This window comes from Phyllostomus hastatus, unplaced genomic scaffold (assembly GCF_019186645.2).
Source record: "Phyllostomus hastatus isolate PE091 unplaced genomic scaffold, TTU_PhHast_1.1 phas_scaffold_93, whole genome shotgun sequence".
Classification (NCBI taxonomy): domain Eukaryota; kingdom Metazoa; phylum Chordata; class Mammalia; order Chiroptera; family Phyllostomidae; genus Phyllostomus; species Phyllostomus hastatus.
The window spans coordinates 45353736-45374032 of record NW_025334042.1 but is presented as its reverse complement, the minus strand read 5'-3'; the positions used below and the strand labels follow the sequence as shown (position 1 = coordinate 45374032).

Here is a 20297-nt window from a genome sequence, read left to right as displayed (position 1 = left end):
GCGATCTCTGCCCGCCCGCGGGGCAGCACTAATGGGTCCCATCTGAGGGCGGCACTAACTAGTGGAGCCGCCAGCTAAATCGGGACCCCGGAGGAAGTTTTCCTTGGCCTCGCCCTCGTTCGGGCTGGTGGGCCCCGAGAGAGAGGGGGGCCGCCTCCTTCTCTCCCACCCTGGTTTCCTCTCCTGCTCTGCTGGGGTGGGAGTGGCGGAGGGGCAGGAAAGGGCCTCCTGGGGGCCAGCTCTCCGAGCTATTTACTCCAATAAACACGGTAAATAAATCTGTGGCCCGGCCCCCGACCCCCAAATTAAACTAGGCTCTACGACCTGGCTAGCCCTTGCCCTTGGGGGCCGGGAGTGCCAGGCGGAAAGCGGGGTGTGGCTCCGGCTCGGAGGTGACAGCTTTCTGGACTGATAAGGCGCAGTCCTCGCTGGCCCCTTTCTTTTGTCCGGAGCCGAGGGACCAGCCGGTGCGCTGGCCTCGGAGCAGTCTGCTAGACAGGGAGGGGCCGAGGGCCCCCCACCCTCAATTTCAAGGGTGACTGTGCTGCTGACGTCAGGCGGCTTTTGGTTCATTCCCTGGCGCGAGGACTTTATTTTCATAACAGCGCGCAGTGCCGGGGAACTGGAATAGGCGTGTCCGCTCCCCTGACCCTCTCCCGCCCCTTGTCCCACTGCTCACCTCCTCGCTCGCTCCCTCCCTCCGGCGGCAGCCGCCTTTATAACTGCTCCTCGCGCGAGGGCGGGATCGATCACTTTCGCGGGGTCCCCAGCATCAAGGGGCCCAGTGCGGCCTCGAACGCGCGGGAAGCAGCGCGAGTTCAAGCGCCCGAAGCCGAGGCACAGGGTGAGTGAGGTGCGCGCCCCGCCTCCGGATGTAAATCCTGGCGGGGACAGCGGGGTCGGGAGGGGTGGGAGACCAGAGAAAGCCCGGTGATGTGGACTGTAGCTGGCTATGAGCAAAAAAGAATCCCGAGAAGAAACTTCCTCTAGTTTAACTCAACTCAGATTTTTTTTCTCTTCCTGCGCTTCCCAGGCTCCGATAGAGGCAGAGAGCAAAATGAACGTCAGGTAGCAGTTTCAGACACGGTGCACACACAGTTAGTAGGTGGGATCCTGGCCAGGCAGGTGAGCAGTTCTGGGATCCGAGGGAAGAGTATAGAGAAGGATTTCAGAGGACGGGAAGGGACAGGCGCGGAGAAGGGTGAAAACTAGAGGGGGCAGGACGAGAAAGATGGTGACAGTTGCTACACTACGCAGTTACTGAAAAGTTTTCAATTAGTTTGCCTTCTTCAACAAGCATGGCCTTCTGAATTTTGTGAAGTTAAGTCACAGCAGTCACCCCTTCTCTTGGGAGTGTAGCGCCGTCTGCTCCACAGCGGTCTCGGCTCTCCCTTGAGTTGCTCAGGAGCCCCAGCAGATGTCCAGCAAAAGCACGGCCTTCTGCAACATCTAAATCGGACTCGGGCATGGCCCCGAAGCTGTCTGAGAAGGCCCCTGCAACATCCGGGCGGGGAAGGAAGAGTTAGCCCACAGGGGAAGTCTGCCTTGCTCACATTCAAGGAATTTGAAGGACTTTTCATTCCTGACTTCTTTCCAGGCTGATTTTCTCCTGAGAGAGTTTGTAAATGCCACACCTGCTGAAGGGCTCCGCTGAATCACCTACTGCTGTGGGCTTATTCCTGAAGGGGAATGCTCCAACCACTTCAGATGCAATGGCCTGGGGACCCTGGAGGGGGGAGGCTGGAGTCAGAGCCCTCTCCGTCTCCAGCGCTGTGCGCTGGCCGCCCCTTGGAGAGGGAAGGAATGAGAGGGAGGAAGGGTCCAGAGAGAGAGAGAGAGAGGTGTTACTTGGGAGACTGAGAGGCTCCTCCAGGGTGTGGAGAGGCGTGTGCTCCAAGGGTAAATGGGAATGAGCAGAACTGAGAACGCGCAGAACATTCCTGGAGAGTGCTCTCAACTTGAGTCAGGAAGGCTGACTTCTCCTCCGGACTCTAGCAAGAGCCCGCGCCTTGAGTTCCTCCTAAGGGGCCTTGCGCAGGCCCCCAGCTCCTTCCCAGGCTGAGATTCCAGCCCCTCTGTATCCGCACGGGTGCCCTGGCCGTCCTCAGCGGAGTCCGCCAACCTTTGTGTCTCACTCCAGTGGGAATTGAAGGTAACAGGATGTGGGGAAGAATTTGTGTGATTTCACTTTTCTCATTCTGCGACTTAGTCCTCAGGGGCACTGCCATTTAACAGTCCAAGACCGAGCTGAGGAAATGGTCAGGAAACCACGTGCTGGTGTAGCGGCGCCTTTAGCAACAGTGAATTGAATAGTGTTTTCGCCTGAAGGGCCTCAGATTTTCTGAGCAGTTTGGTGTGTTTGTTTCTACTTTTATTCCTGTTTTTATTGCTTTGTGGTCGGAATATATAGTCTGTACATTTCTTATTTTAGGATTTCAGATTTTTTTTTGTGTGTGTGTGTGGTCTAAAATATGCTGTTTTTTGGTACATGTTCCAAGACCACTTCCGTAGAAGCAATCATATAGAGCAGGGGTCAGTAAGCTAGGTCCGCAGCCAAACTCATCTCTCAGCCTCTTTTTGTAAATAAAGTTTTATTGAAACACAGCCATGCTCATTTGCTGATGCACTGTCTATGGCTGCTTCAGCTACAAATGTATGACCTGTGAAGCCTAAACTCTATTATCTGGCCCTTTACAGAAAATGTTTGCTGATCACAGATATAGAGGATCTGAATTATATGATTAATCATGGAGATCTAATAAGGTGTAGATAGAAAATATTTTGATTAAAGTATCTATAGCACGCATATAAAAATACCATGTTATTATTCTTTTTTCCCTATTTAACCTGTTGAGGACTGATAAAAAGTATTAAAGTCTCCTCTAACTGTGGTTCTTTTGATTTCTTCTTGTACTTCCAGTAGTTTTGTTTTATGTGTTTTGGTGCTGTGTTATGCAGGACAAAAAGTTTACGGTGGTTGTATCCTCAGTGTGAAGCATCCTGATTATTGTAATACAAGTATAATACCTTTTAGCCTTCACTACACTTTGTGTGACATTCATACCTCAGTTCGTTCTTAATTGTCTTATCTTGAGCAAGCCATTTAACTTTGTACCTGACACATAATACCTGCCAAATAAACACTATCTATTATTATTGCTTTTTTTCATTTATTTTCATTTTACCCTTCCTTTTGCTTTCAACATTTTTGATTCCTGTTGTTTTAGGTGAGATTCTTATAGATATGGTATAGTTTAATTTAGTCTTTTTTTTTCAAGTGAAAAAGTTACCATTTACATTCATTGTAATAACAGTTGCTTGCTGCTGTCATCTTGTTTTTGGCTGTGCATTCTGCTTCCCCCACCCTTTCCCACGCTGGATTGTCTGTATGGTGCTTCTGCATCTCCTAGGCCACTCCGTGGGTGGTGGTGTCATTCTCGGGGCTTAGACCTGCAGGCTTGCAAGGAGAGATGACAAACTCAGCTGGGGGCTGTCGGCTCAAACATGAATGTGTTACCACTACATATTGAAATAAAATATTTAAAAGATGTCTTTGAGAGCTTTGAGGTAGTATAATGGTAGAGGACTTCAGTTTATCCACCCACCTATTTTCTAGAAATTTCATTTATTAAAATTCTGCCCTAGGAGTTTTGAAAATTTCACTCAAAACCTTAAGATTTTCTTTGTTTAAATGATTTTCAGTATTTTAATTTCATATTGCAGTAATTTATTTTACATGAATCTAAAGTTCACAGGCTTTGTTTAGACCAGAGGAAGATGGTAATACCCCCAGGGAACTGTTTGGAAGGGGAGAAATTAGGCTGAACACAGCCGTCATGTCTGTGTGAATCTGCCTACGGTGATAGGATGGTTTATTCCCTCTTGGTTACCGCATAGAAATTCAGTTCAGCGGTGTTATTCAGATGTTGTTCGTAAGCTGTTGCCATGATGCATCACTTCCATGTCATCAGAACATGGATGGCCTCTCGAAGCAGGGGATCTGGGATTTCCCTGGAGACACTTTCCAATTATAACTAATCCTTCATCCAGGGCAGAGAAATTTCTGTGGGACTCCACCCTTGTCTCAGAATTCAGTCCAGATAAAAATACGAGGATCAGCACATATTCATCTTCAGAAACTCTTCCTCCCAGTTACTCACACTTGCTAATAAATAACTTGCTCTGAGTAAATATTCAAGCGGTCAGTCTTAGTCCAAAACATTTGCTTAGCAACCACGGTGCAGAGCACGTGGCGAGGGGGCACCAACAAACAGAAGATTTGCTTTGTTTACTTGGTCCTTACATAAAGTGTTACCTGATAGCTGAGTCAACACTGATGTTAACGTATAATATATAACATAGATGTGTGGGAAATCTTGAGTACCAAGAAGCAGTTAATTGTAAAAATGATGGAGAGTCCTGGCTGGGTGGCTCAGGTGGCTGAGCATCATCCCATATGCCAAAAGGCTGACGTTTCTCTGTCACATCGATATTTCTCTCTCTCTCTCTCAAATTAATAAACATATCTGCAGGTGAGGAGTAAAAAAACTATGAAGAGACTTACAAATTTAAAATGAGATGGGACTAATAGTTTTAAAAACCTGCAAGATTTGGGATAAGTTTTGAAGAAATATGATGAATGGATTGTGAGTAGGAAGGATGCGGTCCTTCTGGCTAGGAGGATAATGAGTGTGCTGAGGCAAAGACAGCGACTCTGTCCAAGAAGATCTTAGATGGGCCCCAGTTCCCTACCAGACAGAAGAAAATACTCTCGGAAGATTTACTTACCTTGCATAGAGGTGGACAGAGGAGCTAGGGAGGCAGGAGGAGATGGGTGGGAGAACCCATTGCAAAAAAGCTTTGAAGCTCAAATTGAGGCTAAATCTGTTATAATAGACAAAAAGAGCTAATATGCTTTTTAACTGCTTCATTCAAGATCCCTTCCCAGGCCGCCTCTTTGCTCCCCTTGAAGTACTTAACTCCACTGACCACTTTTTTTGGGGGAACTGCTTCTGGTTAACCACGGGGGCTTATTTCTTTTCCTAGCCCCCAATAACTTCTTTTTAACATCCTTTGCTAGCCCCTGCTTTGATGAGACGGTGTTCCCATGGTCCCGTCCTCTGCCCTTGCTCCCTGCGTGTGCTCCCTGTGTGATCCGCCTCCTCTTGAGACTTTGGGTGCCTCCTCTGGGCCCACCCACTCTGTGTGTGCAGACCACATGTCCCAGCGCAGAGGGGGCAGCTCAGCCTGGTGTCTGGGAGCCTGGCATTTCAGAGCCATGGGATCTTGGGCAAGTGATTTAATTCCTCTGTGCCTCAGTTTCCTCAGCTGTAAAAAGGGGGCATCATGATAGGGTCGTATGGGGATTAAGTGAAACTGAGCATGGCCCAGGGTGAACTGAGAACTTAGCGTTTGCTCTTCCTGGGCCCCTCTAATTGCATGCCCCACAGTCACCTTAGATTCAGCAAAGCTGAACTTGGCATCTGCCCTCGTAAGTCTGTATTTCTAAGCTCCATGCTGTTGCCTAAGCTAGAAATGTGGGAGTTAACCTAAACACCTTCATTTCCCAAGCCCTGTCTCTGTTACCTTCCTAAAAATCCCTTACCATTTCCTGTCCGTCATTCATGCCTCATCTCCCTGGTTTCTTTGCTAACTCTTCCCCTGCCTCCCCGGCCACCCTTAGGTGGACTGGGCCGCTATTTTCCACATGCCCTCAGCATTCCACGCACACTCAGTAAATCCTTATTTATGTGTCTGTGGGACTGTTGGTCCTTCCAAGGGCAGCAGCCACACTTGTGATCTGAGTGACTTGCTCACTTAACATAGCACCTGACACTAAGTAGGCACTTAAATGTTTGTTGATTGACAGAATGATCAACTGAATACAGGATTGTTTGCTTTGGAGACTTCTTGGAGATAATTTAATGGAGAGAGGCTGGAGTTGGGAAGAAAAATTTCTGAGATCATAACAGTGATTTAGAGAGGAAATGACAGATTAAATTATGATTAAACTCATAAAGGGATATTCTTCTAACTATATGGCATGGGACATGTAACTCTGTCTAAGATGCAGTCTTCTCACCTGTAAAATGAGTAGCAGGAATCTCAGATGAGGTAACAGGTACAAAAACATGGAAAGGAGAGAATGTGTATAAAAACACGCACACTGAGCGTTGTGCCTGGCTCACCAGAGGACTCAGTGTGTGACAGCGGTCGTCACGTTTATTCATAATTATACTGTGACTATTGTCATTAATACTGATTGAATGTGGCAATTCAAGGGCAGAGAGGGAACTGAAATGCTAGAAAGTCACAAATTTGCCTTGCTGGGATGGTGTGAAGGCTCAGCTTCAGCTAACACCTGCAGTTTGGTGTCATTCCTCAGGCAGTCCTAAGAGGGGGGTTTGTCCTCTCCCTTTTTAGATGGCAGGTGGGAGAAATAGGTGAGTCTGCTAAGGAGGAAGGTCAGATCAGCTATAGGGAGCGTGGATTCCCGGGTAATTCATGCGCAGATGCTCCAGGGGAGGGCTGTAGAGACCCATCCAATGCTCACATTTGTCCTTGGACTCCAGTCAATGCCATATATGGGTCAAGGTCCTGGGTGGGGTGAGTATTGCTCCAGAGCCCGGTGTCTTTGTCCTGCAGGTGGACCCCTCAGCCTCACCTCCAGCCCTGGGCTGGCGCTGGGTTAGGAGTTTTCTCGCATATTCTTTTAATGACCGGACATCATTAGGAACATGGGGCAGGAAGGAGGATGAGGGGGAGGGAGAAAGGGGTTTGGAAATTGTCTACAAGGAGCTCCCCAGAGGAATGAACAGTGGGGCTGGACGTGAGCCCAGACCACTTAGTTCAGCACCCCACCTTCATTTTACAGAGAGGACGGAGGTTCCAGGAGACACTGTCTGTTGCATGTGGGGGCAGCTGGAGCCCCTTCTTCCTAAGGGGGCACAGTAAAGGGAGGGTTTGGAACTGAGCTCAGCAAGTGACTTCCTCCCTCCCCCGCCTGCTTCTCTTCCTCCCCCACCTCTTCCTCTGGTTGTTCTCTTCCCACCCTCATCTTTATTTCTTTTTTCCTTTTCTTAACCTTTCCATCAATGCCCTGACTCATTCCAGAAGGGTTAAGGCAGTGCCAAGTGATTTCAGAGCCTCAGATGGGGGTGCCGTTGGATTATTGGGCAGCAGGTAGTTAGCCCAGTTGGCCTCTGTAATAAGTGAAACGGGGTCTCACTCTTATGACTCCAAGTCCTTCTCTCATTTCCCAGGCCACTAAAACGTCACCACCTTCCTCCGAGGTGCACGGTTTAGTCATCAGGAAACTGGGTGGGAGCATATGAGTGCATTCCAGTAAATTCCTGTCTGCTTGCTGGGAAAGCCTCAGGATTCATGGTCTTTTTGGTGACACCTGGAGTCATTTAGATAGGAGCAGGGTTTCAGATGTGGCCCAGTGCTCCCAGCTTCAGACCCAAAGTGCGATTTTAGACAGCCTGCTTGAGAAGGAGGACGGGGCAAGTGGCGAGGGTTAGACTAAGGGCAGCCGACCCTGCCAGCCCCTCTGACTCCGACTCCACTTCTCCTCACCTTCCTGGCCGGGCACTTAGCACAAGTCAGGCGCTAGGCTGGAGGCTGGGAGAAACACTTAATATCCTCTTCCACGGAACGTTTATGTTGAGAGGGTGATGCAGGGTGAGGGTGATGACCCACAGTCATGGCAGGGCTGTGTGACAAGTGTGCTAGGAAATGCGGCGGCCCCCTGGGAACTCAAAGGACGTGCGTCTCACTAGACTTGGGCCTCAAGGAAGGTGAGCTGGAAGAAGGCAGCTCTAAGTCAAGTGAAGGGGGTGGAGGAGCGGGGAGAATGTTCCACACAGATGGGACAGCATGCTTGAAGTGAGATACTGGGGCCTCTTTGGAGGAGTGATGAGAAGTTTGCCTACTGGGGACACAGAGCAGGGCGTGGTGCCACGCCACCAGGCCAGAGGCAGGCAGGGACTGAGGATGCAGAGCCTTACCCTGGCTGTGCAGGTTTCCGGCTCTCTCCCTGGCCACAGAGAGGGGGCTCAGGGACGGCGGGCCTGCAGGCAGAAGGTCCAGGCGGGGACGATGGTGGGCAACATAGTCCAGAGACACTGAAGAGGTGGAAGTGCGAGATGAGGGTGACGGGTTTGCTAGTGTGGGATGGAGGTTTCTTCGGCCGTTTCCCAGCTCCGTGGTAAGACCTTAACTTGGCTTTTGGCACTACCGCCCAGGGCTCACCAACAAGGAGACCCCGGGATGCCTCCTCCCCCACCGTCTCATCCTCCCTTGCAGGACCTCCCTTCCTGCCCTGTCTGCTCTGGCAGAGCACACACAGCCGGCGTGCAAACGGTCATTTCTTCACCGTGTTGCACTTTGAGGGCACACATAACTCTGAAGAGTTGGGGCGACTCACGAGGGGACACTGAGCTCCCAGTGCTTTAACCCAGGCTCAAAGCCTGGAGCAGCACCCGAGCGCTGATGCCGTCACCCCAGTCCAACTGGTGGGTCTCTCCTGGCTTGGAAGTTCTCACCAGACAGGGGGCTGTGCGGTGTTGTGTGGGATGTGCGACGGTGAAGCTAGAATTTGGGTTTGCATCCTGGCCATTCCACTCGCCAGCTGCGTGGCTTGGGTGAGTCAGCTCACTTGCGCTTCAGTCGCTGCCCTGGCAGGACAGGGATAATGACCCTATGAGCCATCGCGTAAGGTGGTTGTGTGGGTTAAATGAGTAAACGGCATAAAACTGGGCCTGAACCCAGTGTGAATGAGTCATGAGACCCTCCCTCCCCTTCGGAGCGGTCCAAGAGTGAATGGTTTCTCCCGGTGCCCATTTGGTCTTTGTTGGAGTGAGTCCATTCTCGGCTGGACTTGAGGTCTCTCTGCCCTTGACTTTGGTTACAGTCGGTGTGCACATAGCTGCTAGACTCATTACATTTTCTTTTTCTTGCTCCAGCCCTTATGTTCTTCCCCAAGGCTATGTCTTTAGCTCCTGGCAGTTTTATGTTCCCAAATGTTGATTGAGTGCTTCTCCTTCCCCAAACCCTGTCTGCTCCCAGCCACCATCCTTGCATTTTTCCTCATCTGAGCCATTCTTGGGGCACTGTAGTCCCTTCTCAGTCAGACCTGCTCGTTAATGGGTCTGGCGAGTTTTAGTTTCCTCCGACTAAACCGACTAAACCGAGAGCACTTGGGACGTTTTAGACCCGTGGGGTCAGCCCTGTTGTGCTGAGGGAGGGGTGCGGTGGGGGGCGCTCACAGAGGTCAGTGAAGAGGGATAATTAGTTCCAAAAATTAGTCACTCGGGCAAAAAAATATTTACTAGACATTTAAAAAAAGATATTAATGAGATAATTGGGAATAAATATTTACTAGAAAATATTAATTTTTCTACAAAAAATATTTACTAGAAATTTTTCAAAAGACATTTATGGGAGAATTGGGGAACATAAACCCCAACTTGATATTTTATTAAGAGGTTATTGTTAATTTTTTAAGTGTGGCTAAGTTATAAAGGAGTTTTTGTCATATATGTATATGTATATGCATGTATTTATGGATAAAATGATCTGATGTCTGGGGTTTGTTTACAGATAATCCAGGGAATGCGGTGGGGATAACGTTCATGAAACAATGTTGGTGCTATACTGATAATTCTGGAAACTACACGATGAGTCATGGGCCTCCATTGACTCATCCATAGTTATTGTTGAGTATGTGTGAAAATGTCTATAATCCAAACTGAAACATTAAAAAAATAAAAAGGCCCATTGTTTTAAAGGCAGTTCAGGGACTGTTTCTCCTCCCCTGCATGACTGGCGTGCGAGGTGGGGACAAATGGGGGGAAATCGGTTTCCCCACCCTCCATACCACTGCCCACTGCTCTTGTCGGACCCTGGTCTGTGGGTGTCAGAAGGCCCCGAGACACAGCCCCCTCTGCACAGCTGTGCATAAAGCGAGGGGCCTAGCGGTCCAGGTTGGGGGTAGGAGGTCTCTGTCTCACTGTCCTTCTGTCGGGCCCCAGAACTCATTAGTCTCTGTGAAGATTTATAGTCATCAAGTTCAAAGTCTTTCATAATCATCACGTAATTATGATAACAACCACTTGTCAACAAACAGCTCTACTTTGAGGGGTGGAGAAGGAGCAGCGGGAAGGGCAGGGATGGTCAGAGAACTTCCTTTCCAGCTGGACACCACCCTGATAATTAATTTGGGAGGGAGTGAAGTGGAGAGGTGAAGGTGAGTGAAGATGAAAGGCGCAGGGCCTGCCTGGGTCCCTCCCATTGTTTGTGCTGCCCTCGAACTGGACAGGTTCTTCCTCTTCTGCAACCAGGCATGGACGAGGGAGCGCCCTCCATGTCTCCCTTCCCCATAGCACCCGAGGGTGGACACTTGTAGGCAAAGCATACCAGACTCTGGGTTCTTGCATTTCAGGGCTTGCCTGTAGATGAAGCTCATTTACCTTTTTTTAAAAGTAAGGATTTTATTGATTTATTTTTAGAGAGAGGAAAAGGGAGGGAGAAAGAGAGGGAGAGGAGAGATACAAAGACCGGTTGCCTCTCTCATGCCCCTAACGTGAGGCCTGGCCCACAACCCAGGCATGTATTCTGACTAGGAATTGAACCAGCAACCCTTTCATTTCTCAGGCTGGTGCTCTATCCACTGAGCCACACCAGACAGGGCTGCCTTGCTTTTCCCTCCTGGTTCTCATTCTCTGCCCTGGGGAGGTAGAACCTAACCTACGCTTTGCTTTGTGCTCTGCATGTGGTAAATCCCATGGGGCACATCGCAGGTGACAGACCCACGGTGAGGGAAGACCACGAGAAGACTGAGGCAGTGGCAGATTATGTGTCTGCCTGTCTTCTACTGTGGCAGAGAACACATGTGTTCCCCTTTCTCGCTGAGTGTCTAGAATGGTGATTGGCACAGGGTGGTGTTCAGTAAACATTGGTTGAATGTATGACTATATAATACAAAGTTAAGCTTGGAGGGCCAATTTCATAAAAAAGTTAGATAGATTTAAGCTGTAAGTTATTTGTTATTTATATATTTAAGGTATTTATTTATTTGTAGAGAGAGGAGAAGGGAAGGAGGAAGAAAGGGAGAGAAACATTGATGTGCAAGAGAGACATCTGCTCGTTGCCTCTGGTGTGTCCCCCAACCTGGGACCTGGCCCGCAGCCCAGCCATGTGCCCTGACCAGGAGTTGAGCTGGTGACCTTTTGCTTTGCGGAATGATTCCCAACCCACTGAGCCTTGCCAGTCAGGGCTAAGTTATTTATATTATTTAACTTATTGTATTCTAACTTTCCACTAATATAATATTCTTTTTTTTTAAAAGATTTTATTTATTTATTTTTAGCGAGGGAAGGGTTAGGGTTAGGGTTAGGGTTAGAGAGAGAGAGAGAAACATCAATGTGTGGTTGCTGGGGGCCATGGCCTACAACCCAGGAATGTGCCCTGACTGGGAATCAAACCTGCAATGCTTTGGTTCGCAGTCTGTGTATAATATTCTAATGTATACATAATACTAAAAAATGAATGTATGTGCTATATTGCATATATAATTAAAAGCTCATTATGACAGGGAAGACTCCCTCATTGCTTTTTGGAATTGGTAGAGCCATCCTTACAAACCCTGAGGAGGGAAAGAAAACCCTTCCAATCTGTGACAGCAGAGCTGAAGAAGAGAATCCAGCTGCTGAGAATGAATGTTTGGTCTCTGTAGAGAAATCTACAGCTCAGATAACTCCTTTTGTCCTTCAGAGAATAGGATGCTCACACAGAGCATCTCAAACAGGTATTTCCGTGTTCACTGGTTCCTAAGAAGGCACAGCCCAAAGTATCAGGAAGGCTAGAAGTTGTTCATGATGTGTATTTGGAACTGACGCTCTGAAACCCCTCTGCAGAGCACGCAGTTCTCTAGCTCCGGGGTAAATATTGAATATAGTTCAAGTGCGGGGAAGGAAGGATGATTTGTTCCTTCCTTTCATCAGTCTTTAGGATCTGCCACGACAGGTGGAGAAAAGTTAGCAGCTTTATCTAATGTAGTAAGTTCACGGGCCAAACACTGGCCAAACATACAAAATTTTTTTTTAGTCTTTCTCGGTCCTCTGTGCCTGAGTTTGTCAGGATGCTTATCCCCTGTCCCCAATTTGCTTCTCTGCAGGATCACAATGGCCACAGTCCCCTGGGGTTGCCGTGATAAGAACCTGAATGCCAGGTATCACAGACTTTGTGACTTAGATGCAGTTTGGGGCATTGTCCTGGAAGCAGTGGCAGCAGCTGGGGCCGTGACCTCGGTGGCCTTCATGCTAGCTCTCCTGGTCCTCGTCTGCAAGGTGCAGGACTCCAACAGGCGAAAGGTGCTCCCAGTCCAGTTTCTCTTCCTCCTGGGTGTGCTGGGGATCTTCGGCCTCACCTTCGCCTTCATCATCACACTGGACAGCAGCACGGGGCCCACGCGCTTCTTCCTCTTCGGCGTCCTCTTCTCCCTCTGCTTCTCCTGCCTCCTGGCCCACGCTCTCAACTTGATGAAGCTGGTGCGTGGGTGGAAGCCGCTGTCCATGCTGGTGATGCTGGGCCTGGCTGTGGGCGTCAGCCTGGTGCAGGACATCATCGCTATTGAGTTTGTCGTCCTCACCATGAACAGGACCAATGCGGCCATCTTCACTGAGCTTTCTCCTCCTCGGCGCAATGAGGACTTCGTCATGCTGCTCATCTTCGTCCTCTTCTTGATGGCACTGACCTTCCTCACCTCCTGCTTCACCTTCTGTGGACCCTTCACTGGCTGGAAGAGACACGGGGCCCACATCTCCCTCACCACGCTCCTCTCTATTGCCATCTGGGCAGCGTGGATCATCCTGCTCTTGGTAACCCCTACCCCTGGCCCCGAGTGGGATGATACCATCCTCAGCTCGGCCTTGGTGGCCAATGGCTGGGTGTTCCTGTTGATTTATGTCACACCTGAGTTTCAGCTGCTCACGAAGCAACAGAACCCCATGGATTACCCTGTTGAGGATGCTTTTTGTAAACCCCAATTCATGAAGCAGAGCTATGGTGTGGAGAACAGAGCCTACAGCCAAGAAGAAATCACACAAGGTATCGCATCTAGCTGGGTAGAGAGCCCCTCATAGAAAGGCAGGGAAGCATCACGGGGTATTGTAACTGGAAGGAATGTGAAAGCTTATCCAGCTCATGCCCTTGACAAAACAGAGCAGCTCCCCCAGGCTCAGATCTTGCTTCAAGTCCAGCTAGGTAACACCAAGCAGAACTAAAAGCTGGCCTCTGGAGTCATAACCCAGTACCATCTACACAATACCATGTAGGTTTCTCTGAGTCAAAATTACATGAAGCAAAGGAATGGAGAAGGGATGACTGGAAAATGTCTTAGAGACAAGTTGGCGAGATTGTGTTCTTTATCAAAGGTAACTAGGCATCCCTTCTGGAAACGTGGGGCCTTGATATGTTTGGGCACATAAAGTCAAGTTCTGATTCCCTGCAGTGATCACAGGGCACAGGGTGGGTGGGGAGGGGGGAGCTCTTTCATCATAAACCAGTGGGAATCCCCATGAAATTACTAAGGATTCTGATTTAATCTGAAGAGCTGCATTTTATTGCATGTGCCTGGGCCATGGGAGGGAAGAGATCGTATCGGACATGAAAGAATGAACCGATTTGCTCTTGCCTGGAGTTGTGAGCAGCCTGGCGTTCTGCTGTTATTCTCCTAACAAAGAGGCTACGCTGATAGCCAGACACTGCCCTTGCCCACAGGGATCTATTTATTGGTTCCCGGGGTTTATATTGATATCTGGGCCCAACAATCAGGGAGGGGAATGGGTTTGTGGCAGGAGTAAAGCTGCCTGCTAACAATTCCTCTGCTCTTGAAGCCTGAGGTGCAAAGCTTCCTGGTGCTTCTGCCTGCAGCTGGGGGCCCTCTCCTGGGCCTTTGGAAGCCTGAGGGGAAGGGGAGGGCCCAAGGGGCTCTTTTACCCACTCATCCCTCCGGTCCGTTTGCATGGCTTCACTCTGTCACTTCACTGCCTTGGCTCACTGTCACCATTATCATCCCCCCACTGGTCTTCCTTCTTTAACTCTTCTTTGCATTCGTTCCATGGGCCACTGTCAGCCTACTCTAGGACACTCCCCACCACCACACTTCACTGTCACCGACCTAACCAGCTCCCCAGTTCCCCTGCTTTGATCAAATCCTCAGTGAGGCTTCTCACAGCAGAACCCAACAGCCATGCAAGCTTTGCTCTCGGTCCAAGCCTACCAAGTCATTTTCTGCCTCTGTGTCAGGCACAGGGAGTGTCCGTCCTTGGCCAGACAGTCGCCAGACAGTCCTGCCTTATGTCTACCCCTTTCCAGAGTCACCCATTCCCCAAGCGCTGTCAGCATTCCCCCACCCGAGTACCTGTAGAACTCCGAGACGCCCTGAGCAGTCTATCATGTCCTGCAGCTACTTGTGTGGCTCTCCTCACTCCCAAGAGTCAGCTGCAGGGCAGGAATTGTCCTTGTTAATCCTTCTGTTCTTCACAACACCTTACTACCAGAGGTGTTTAGGTATTTATCAAGTAACTTGAACAGGTGCACTTGGTAGGAAATAGATTCCTTTAAATTGTATTCATGATGATTGTGCGTACTGACTCACCTGTTCCTGACTTTAAATCCTGGTTTCTTCCAAATCCATAGAAACAGCTGCTCATAAATTATGACCCTGTTTAATGAAAATAATAAAAAAAAAATTCCCCCTTGTTGGGCAGCTAAAGAAGTAGGTACATCCCCGTGAGATTCCCCCGAGGCACAGCTCGGGCCAGATCTCTCAGAAAGGACTGGTTCCAAATGTGCCTTTGAAGTGGTCCCACAATGAGGTGGGCTTCTGGTGAGGTTTTGGAAAGGTGTTCCCATCATGGTCACATGATACTAGTTATTCGTTTTTTTCAACCAATGCTGTGCTTGCTCTGTGCCTGGTCCTGGGTGTGCGGACACAGCTCTCCCACCAGTGGAACTCACAGTCGTCCAGGGAGACAAGTCAGCGGGTAATGCACGATGCCTTGGTGAATGGCTCAGCTGGGGTGAGCGCAGGCGGGTGCCCCGGGGAGGGACCCCCACACTTGAATTGCTCCTCTCCCTCTGTTTCAGGTCTTGAAGAGATAGGTGATACCATCTATGCCCCTTATACCACCCATTTTCAGCTGCAGGTAAATGGTCTCTTTCTCCTTTTTCATCACAGCCCTCGGACCATTCTGATGGCCCCTCAATGGCCACCTTGAAAGGATGACACGTCTGCTTTGCTGTCATCTGCCCCATGGGGTTAGGGCAGAAGACAAGTATAGGGCAGGGGGAGGCTTTAGGGGGAGGCTTTAGGGGGCGGGTTTAGGAGAAGAGGGAGAAAACGAGATTCCTACCCAGATGGTAATTTTGTTGAAATATCTAGTAATGAAAGTGTTTTGTTTGTTTTGTTTTGTTTAAAACAATACAATGCTTCCTTTTCAGAATCGGAACTCCCAAAAAGATTTCTCCATTCCTCGGGCCCAGACTCGGGTCAGCCCTTACAATGACTACGAAGGAAGGAAAAGCGGCAGTTAGCTGTTCTGAAGAGTAGGATGAACATGAGTCTGCAGGATGAACGGGGAGTCTGAGGGATGTGGGTGAACCTGAAGTCTTCTAAGGAAGCCACGCAAAGCATTATGGGAAGACATGACCTCCCCACCAGCCTCAACAGCTCTCCTGTCCTGGAGCTGCTGCGGTAGTGAGGCTCCAGTTCTTAGCAGCACTGTAGTTTCTTCTTTGCTCCATACTTAGGATGCTTCTTATAAGTGGGGGTATCAGGCAACTCGAGGTTAGCCTCTTACTATTCCCTGTCACTTTCCCTGTGACTAAGGCTCTGTGGTACGCAGTTGTGTAACTGCGTACTGTCTCATTGAACTTTCGGAGCCAGCACACAATGCTGGTTTTGTAAGGATTGCTCGGCCCGGAGCAGCACTGCAAATCTGAGCAAAAATAGCAAAGACCTCTCAGCCCCTTCCTGCCTGAATCTACACTGGAAGCCAACTACTGGGACGCTCCCTTCTTGTCTGGATTGGAGAGCTAAAGGTCACCCTAATTTACTCTTCTCTGTTGTGCTGCCCAACACCGGGCCCCGGTGGGTCCCCAGCACCAGTTCACAGGTCCCAGACCTCTCCTGGTATCATTCCCAAGTTTGCTGTCTGTCTCCCTGCTAATCTCCCCTGTATGTTTTATCAGGAGTTCTCCTAGACCTCACTAGTGTGGACAAGCCCAATTTCTCTCTTCCCAGAGAATTTACGCACTGTTCTTTCTGTAAATTCCTGGCACTGATTCGAATCTGTAACTAGATTTGCACTGTGTTCACCTCCTGCATTCTGTAAGTGAGCATTGTCTACGGGTGGGGAGTGTTTGTTCCTTGTATCATAAGTTATTCAGCATTCTTTACCTGGAGACGCAATAAAGATGTGGTGGCAACTCTTTCACTGTATGAGTGGTGGACATTAGTCATGTTGGACTTGAAGTTCAAGGTTCAGTTCCACTGGGTATGGACTTGACTCTTCTCCATATGTTTCTCCTCATCTTCACATGTGTCTAAGACAAGTGTGTTTCCCCAATTTTGAGATGAGTGGCAGGGGTAAGGAGGGGAGCCAGGAAGGGTCATGGACCCTGAGGTTTTGCTTCAGGAAGGCAGAGGTGTGGCAACCTTGGAATGGGGTTTGGCAGCCCAGGTAAGACAGGAAGGAGACCCTAAAACCAGTTTCACAATTCACCCGTGGTTTAATTGTAGGAGGAAATAAATCCATATCCCTTATTTGACAGAACTGGTTCATAATATCTATTGGAAAGACATGGTACCTAACAATTATTATTTGCTTCATCCCAGAAATAGCTCGGTGGGGCAGGGCAATAGAAAATTGCTCTTTGGTGGAGGGAAAAAAATTGCCATCCACAGAAAATGAATGACATTTAAAAATGTGTAGCTGAGTTAGGGAGTTACCTCCCAAGAACCTGATGCCCCATGCTTCATCCGAAGGAAAGCCTAGTGTGGAAAGAGGAGAGGCGAGTTTGGAGGTGAACGAACGACTTGCTGAATTAGGGGTGTTCGCATTCCACAAGGTTTGGTTGATGGTTTCCCATTGGCTTTGCACCAACATTAGCCAAGTTTTAAATGGAAAAGGAAGAGTTACAAATGATGACTTATGTCCTTCTAGGCTATTCTAGTCTTTCCCAAGAGGCCATTCACCCTGTGAGGTTAGTCGTGAGGAAAAAACAATATAGTTTCACATAGATTGTTTTGTCACAAGAAATACACATTTTCTTTCCCTCTTTTCTGTCCTTTGGTCTCTGGCCTCTCCACCAAGCAAAGAGGGCTGGGTGAAAGGTCAAGCCACAAAATACCCCGGATTGGCTTTCTTATTAGAGAAAAGAATCTCTGGATCCTCAGGTCAACCTCCAGGGGCCTATCGCTGAAAAGGATGTGGCCAGTGGCCTATCGCCAGAAATTGGTTTCTTTCTTGAGAAATAAAGTGTTCTCCAGTGTTTGGACAAGTAGGCCTTCATTTTGTTGAGTTCTTGTTCTTGAAAGGATGTAGAAGAATGCTCCCCATTCAACCCCACTTGTCATCCATCCCCTGCGGCTACTAACCTGTCCTCAGGTCTTAGGTCCTCTGCACATGTTAAAGTCAGTTGTTAAACTGGGCACATCTCAGGCGCTGGAGCTTCTGGCTTCGGACAGTCACCGTGATGGTACTGGAGTGGAGGGTTTCCAAGCCGGTCCTGTGAGTCTCCATCTCCACCTGGGCTGAAATAGAACGTGCAAGGTGAGCTCAGCCTGTTCCTTTAGCGAAGCCAGTTGATCGATGGCTAGGAACTCCAACGGCATCTCCTTTGAACGAAATGGATGATAATAAAATGAAGCTCACAACCTTTCTGTCATCTTTCATTGTCAGATGAGAAAATAGACCGAGGCTCACTTCTGCCTCTCACTTTAGGTGGAGAGGACGTCCATAGCTGCTATACCACGTATTCCCACTAGATGGCGGTAAAATCCCAGGCATCGGCCCTCAAGGACGCAGTGCCTCTCAAAAGCAAACATTTAAAGTGGTTTTCCTGGGAAAGGCACGCAGCAGACAGGCAGGTATCCAGTGGGCTTCGGGCAAAAGCGTCCCATGCACACGGTTCCCATTTTAAAAGGCTTGTGTGTGTGAGCTGTTTGTGTCCTTCCTCCCACCGTCTTTAGAGAATTTGCTCCCGATCTCTTTGCCAGAGTTTAACTGCCCTGTCTTATTTTTTGTGAAATTCTCCAAGGCATTTCCAGCCCATTTGCATGCAAAATGGCATCTTTACAGACATTGGTCTCATATGCTGTTGTTACTAATGTCCACAAGTATTTATGTGATGAGAACATTGGCTTTTTGTCAGGAAAATGTGCCAAAGCAAAGAGAACATCCTGGCCCTGGAAACACAGCAGTAACACCCGTTCTTCCCCCTCCCTGTGCATTCTGGGCTTCCTTCCTTCATTCCCAGGCTTGTCCTTACTGCTGAGAACTGAGCTGCGCCCAGCTGGTCTTTTCCTTCCTTGCCCATGTCCTTCTGTTGCTAGCAGGGCTTGCAGGTGTGCCCTGTCCCAGCCCCAATCTGAACCCGGATTATTCCAGAATCAGAGGTGGCGGCTTCAGAAAAACCTTTCTTTGGCATTGACTGCTGAGATCCCGGATCTGGGGAATCAGCCTCCAGCATGTAGACTGCTGCTTGGAAAGTCTCTGGTCCATCCTGTGGTCCTTCTCTGGAACCCCTTCCACGCAGGGCAGACGATGCTTTGCGCCCCCTGGCTTCAGGATGTTTCAGGTGTGCGGATGGGTGTGGGCAGCACCACATCGGAGTCTGACCCTGATTTCTGCAACGTCTGGATTGTCGCAGTGTTCTTGTCCCTTCAGAGCGACACTCCAGTGACAAAAATGTTACAGTGTGAGAAGGTCATGGAGCTTGAGTACTTGGTGCCTCCGACCCCTCGCTTGTCAGGGGAGGGGCCTCAGGCCTGGCGGGCTTTATACCATTGGGACCAGGTTTCTGGGTCAGTTCTCTGTCTGCAGTCGACACCTGTGAGGTCAGGGTGAGACACACTGTTTCCCAAAAGGGTGTTTGCGTAAAGAATCAAGTAAAGTGACCACAGTCACCCATCTTTTAAATTCCTCTCATTTCCCTTTGTCTTCCCAATTGCCTTTGTCTCGCTGCTTTCTCCTTCAGTTACCTCCTCTCCACTCTGGACATGAGCTGTGAGGGTTGGGGGGGTGGGGTGTGGAGCGGGGAAGACCAACGTTTCCCGGTTAAACCACAGACCCCTGTTCTGCAATCCCCAAGCCAAGTGTGCACCCGCCTCGGGGGCGGTGGGGGGGGGGGGAGTGGGTTGTCACAAGAGGGATTACAAAGCAAAAAAGGGTTCTCTATTTTCCCCAGCCGGGGCGATGGTCCTTCTCCTCTGAGCCCCATGTGGAGTCAAAACCCACACCCAGCACCCCGTCTTGCCCTTTGTGTGGAGTTCAACCCCGCCCCCAAGGGCAGCCCTGTGCTCCCTTGCAGTTTCTGAGGGCAGGTGTCAGAGGCAGCCCTCAGAAAACTCTGCAAGTAACTGTGTGTCACGCCCTGAGCCGGGTGTCACCAGCACCAGATTCAACCATGACCTTCCGCAGAAAGGAAGAGGAACCGTGAGTGGAATTTGGTTACCACATGTATGGCACCCAACGGTCTGGTCCCAGCTGCTTCTCGTTCAGGCCCCTCCCATATTAAGATCCATCAATTCAGTTAAGAAAACAAGCGAACTTGAATAAGCCCATGCAGCTCGTCCCTGAGCTCTGAGACAGGTGGTGGGGTCTAGCACCATGCCACGCCCTGTTGTGATGTGAAGCTACCAGTGTCCTCTCTCTAGGAAGGAGTAAATCCAGATTAGCTCTTGTTACCCACAAGGAGTTGAAATAGAAAAAAACATCTATTGATTTTCGCATGATGTCTTTCTGAGAAAGGCAGGGATAATGATGATCGAGTTAGGAGGTCACAGGTCAAACAACCAAGAAGAGATTGTTTATCAGACGGAGGTCTCTATCGGTTTCCCATAGGGCTCTGTCTTTAGATCTGTTTGGATAATATTTTTATTGACCAGTTGGACAAAAATAAAGCATTTATCAAAGTTCACACATGACACAGAATTAGGAAAGACTGAATCATAAAACCAGAATGAAATACGTTGCAAGACTGGAATAAAGGTCCCAAACCAAGATGTT

The 20297-nt window shown here is 49.1% G+C and overlaps 1 protein-coding gene across 2 annotated transcripts; it reads left to right on the top strand.

Annotated features, from left to right (window-relative positions):
• The first annotated feature begins 504 nt into the window (after window positions 1-504).
• On the top strand, window positions 505-16507 carry GPRC5A (G protein-coupled receptor class C group 5 member A). 2 transcript variants are annotated; one of them, XM_045830171.1, is made up of 4 exons: window positions 507-844; window positions 12179-13110; window positions 15154-15212; window positions 15508-16507. In XM_045830171.1, the coding sequence occupies exons 2-4, from the start codon at window positions 12186-12188 to the stop codon at window positions 15598-15600; spliced, it is 1077 nt and encodes a 358-aa protein (XP_045686127.1). In that variant the 5' UTR covers window positions 507-844; window positions 12179-12185; the 3' UTR covers window positions 15601-16507. The 2 variants fall into 2 exon arrangements, with proteins under 2 accessions (XP_045686128.1, XP_045686127.1); XM_045830172.1 differs by lacking the exon at window positions 15154-15212 and having other exon boundaries at window positions 505-844.
• The last annotated feature ends 3790 nt before the right edge of the window (window positions 16508-20297 follow it).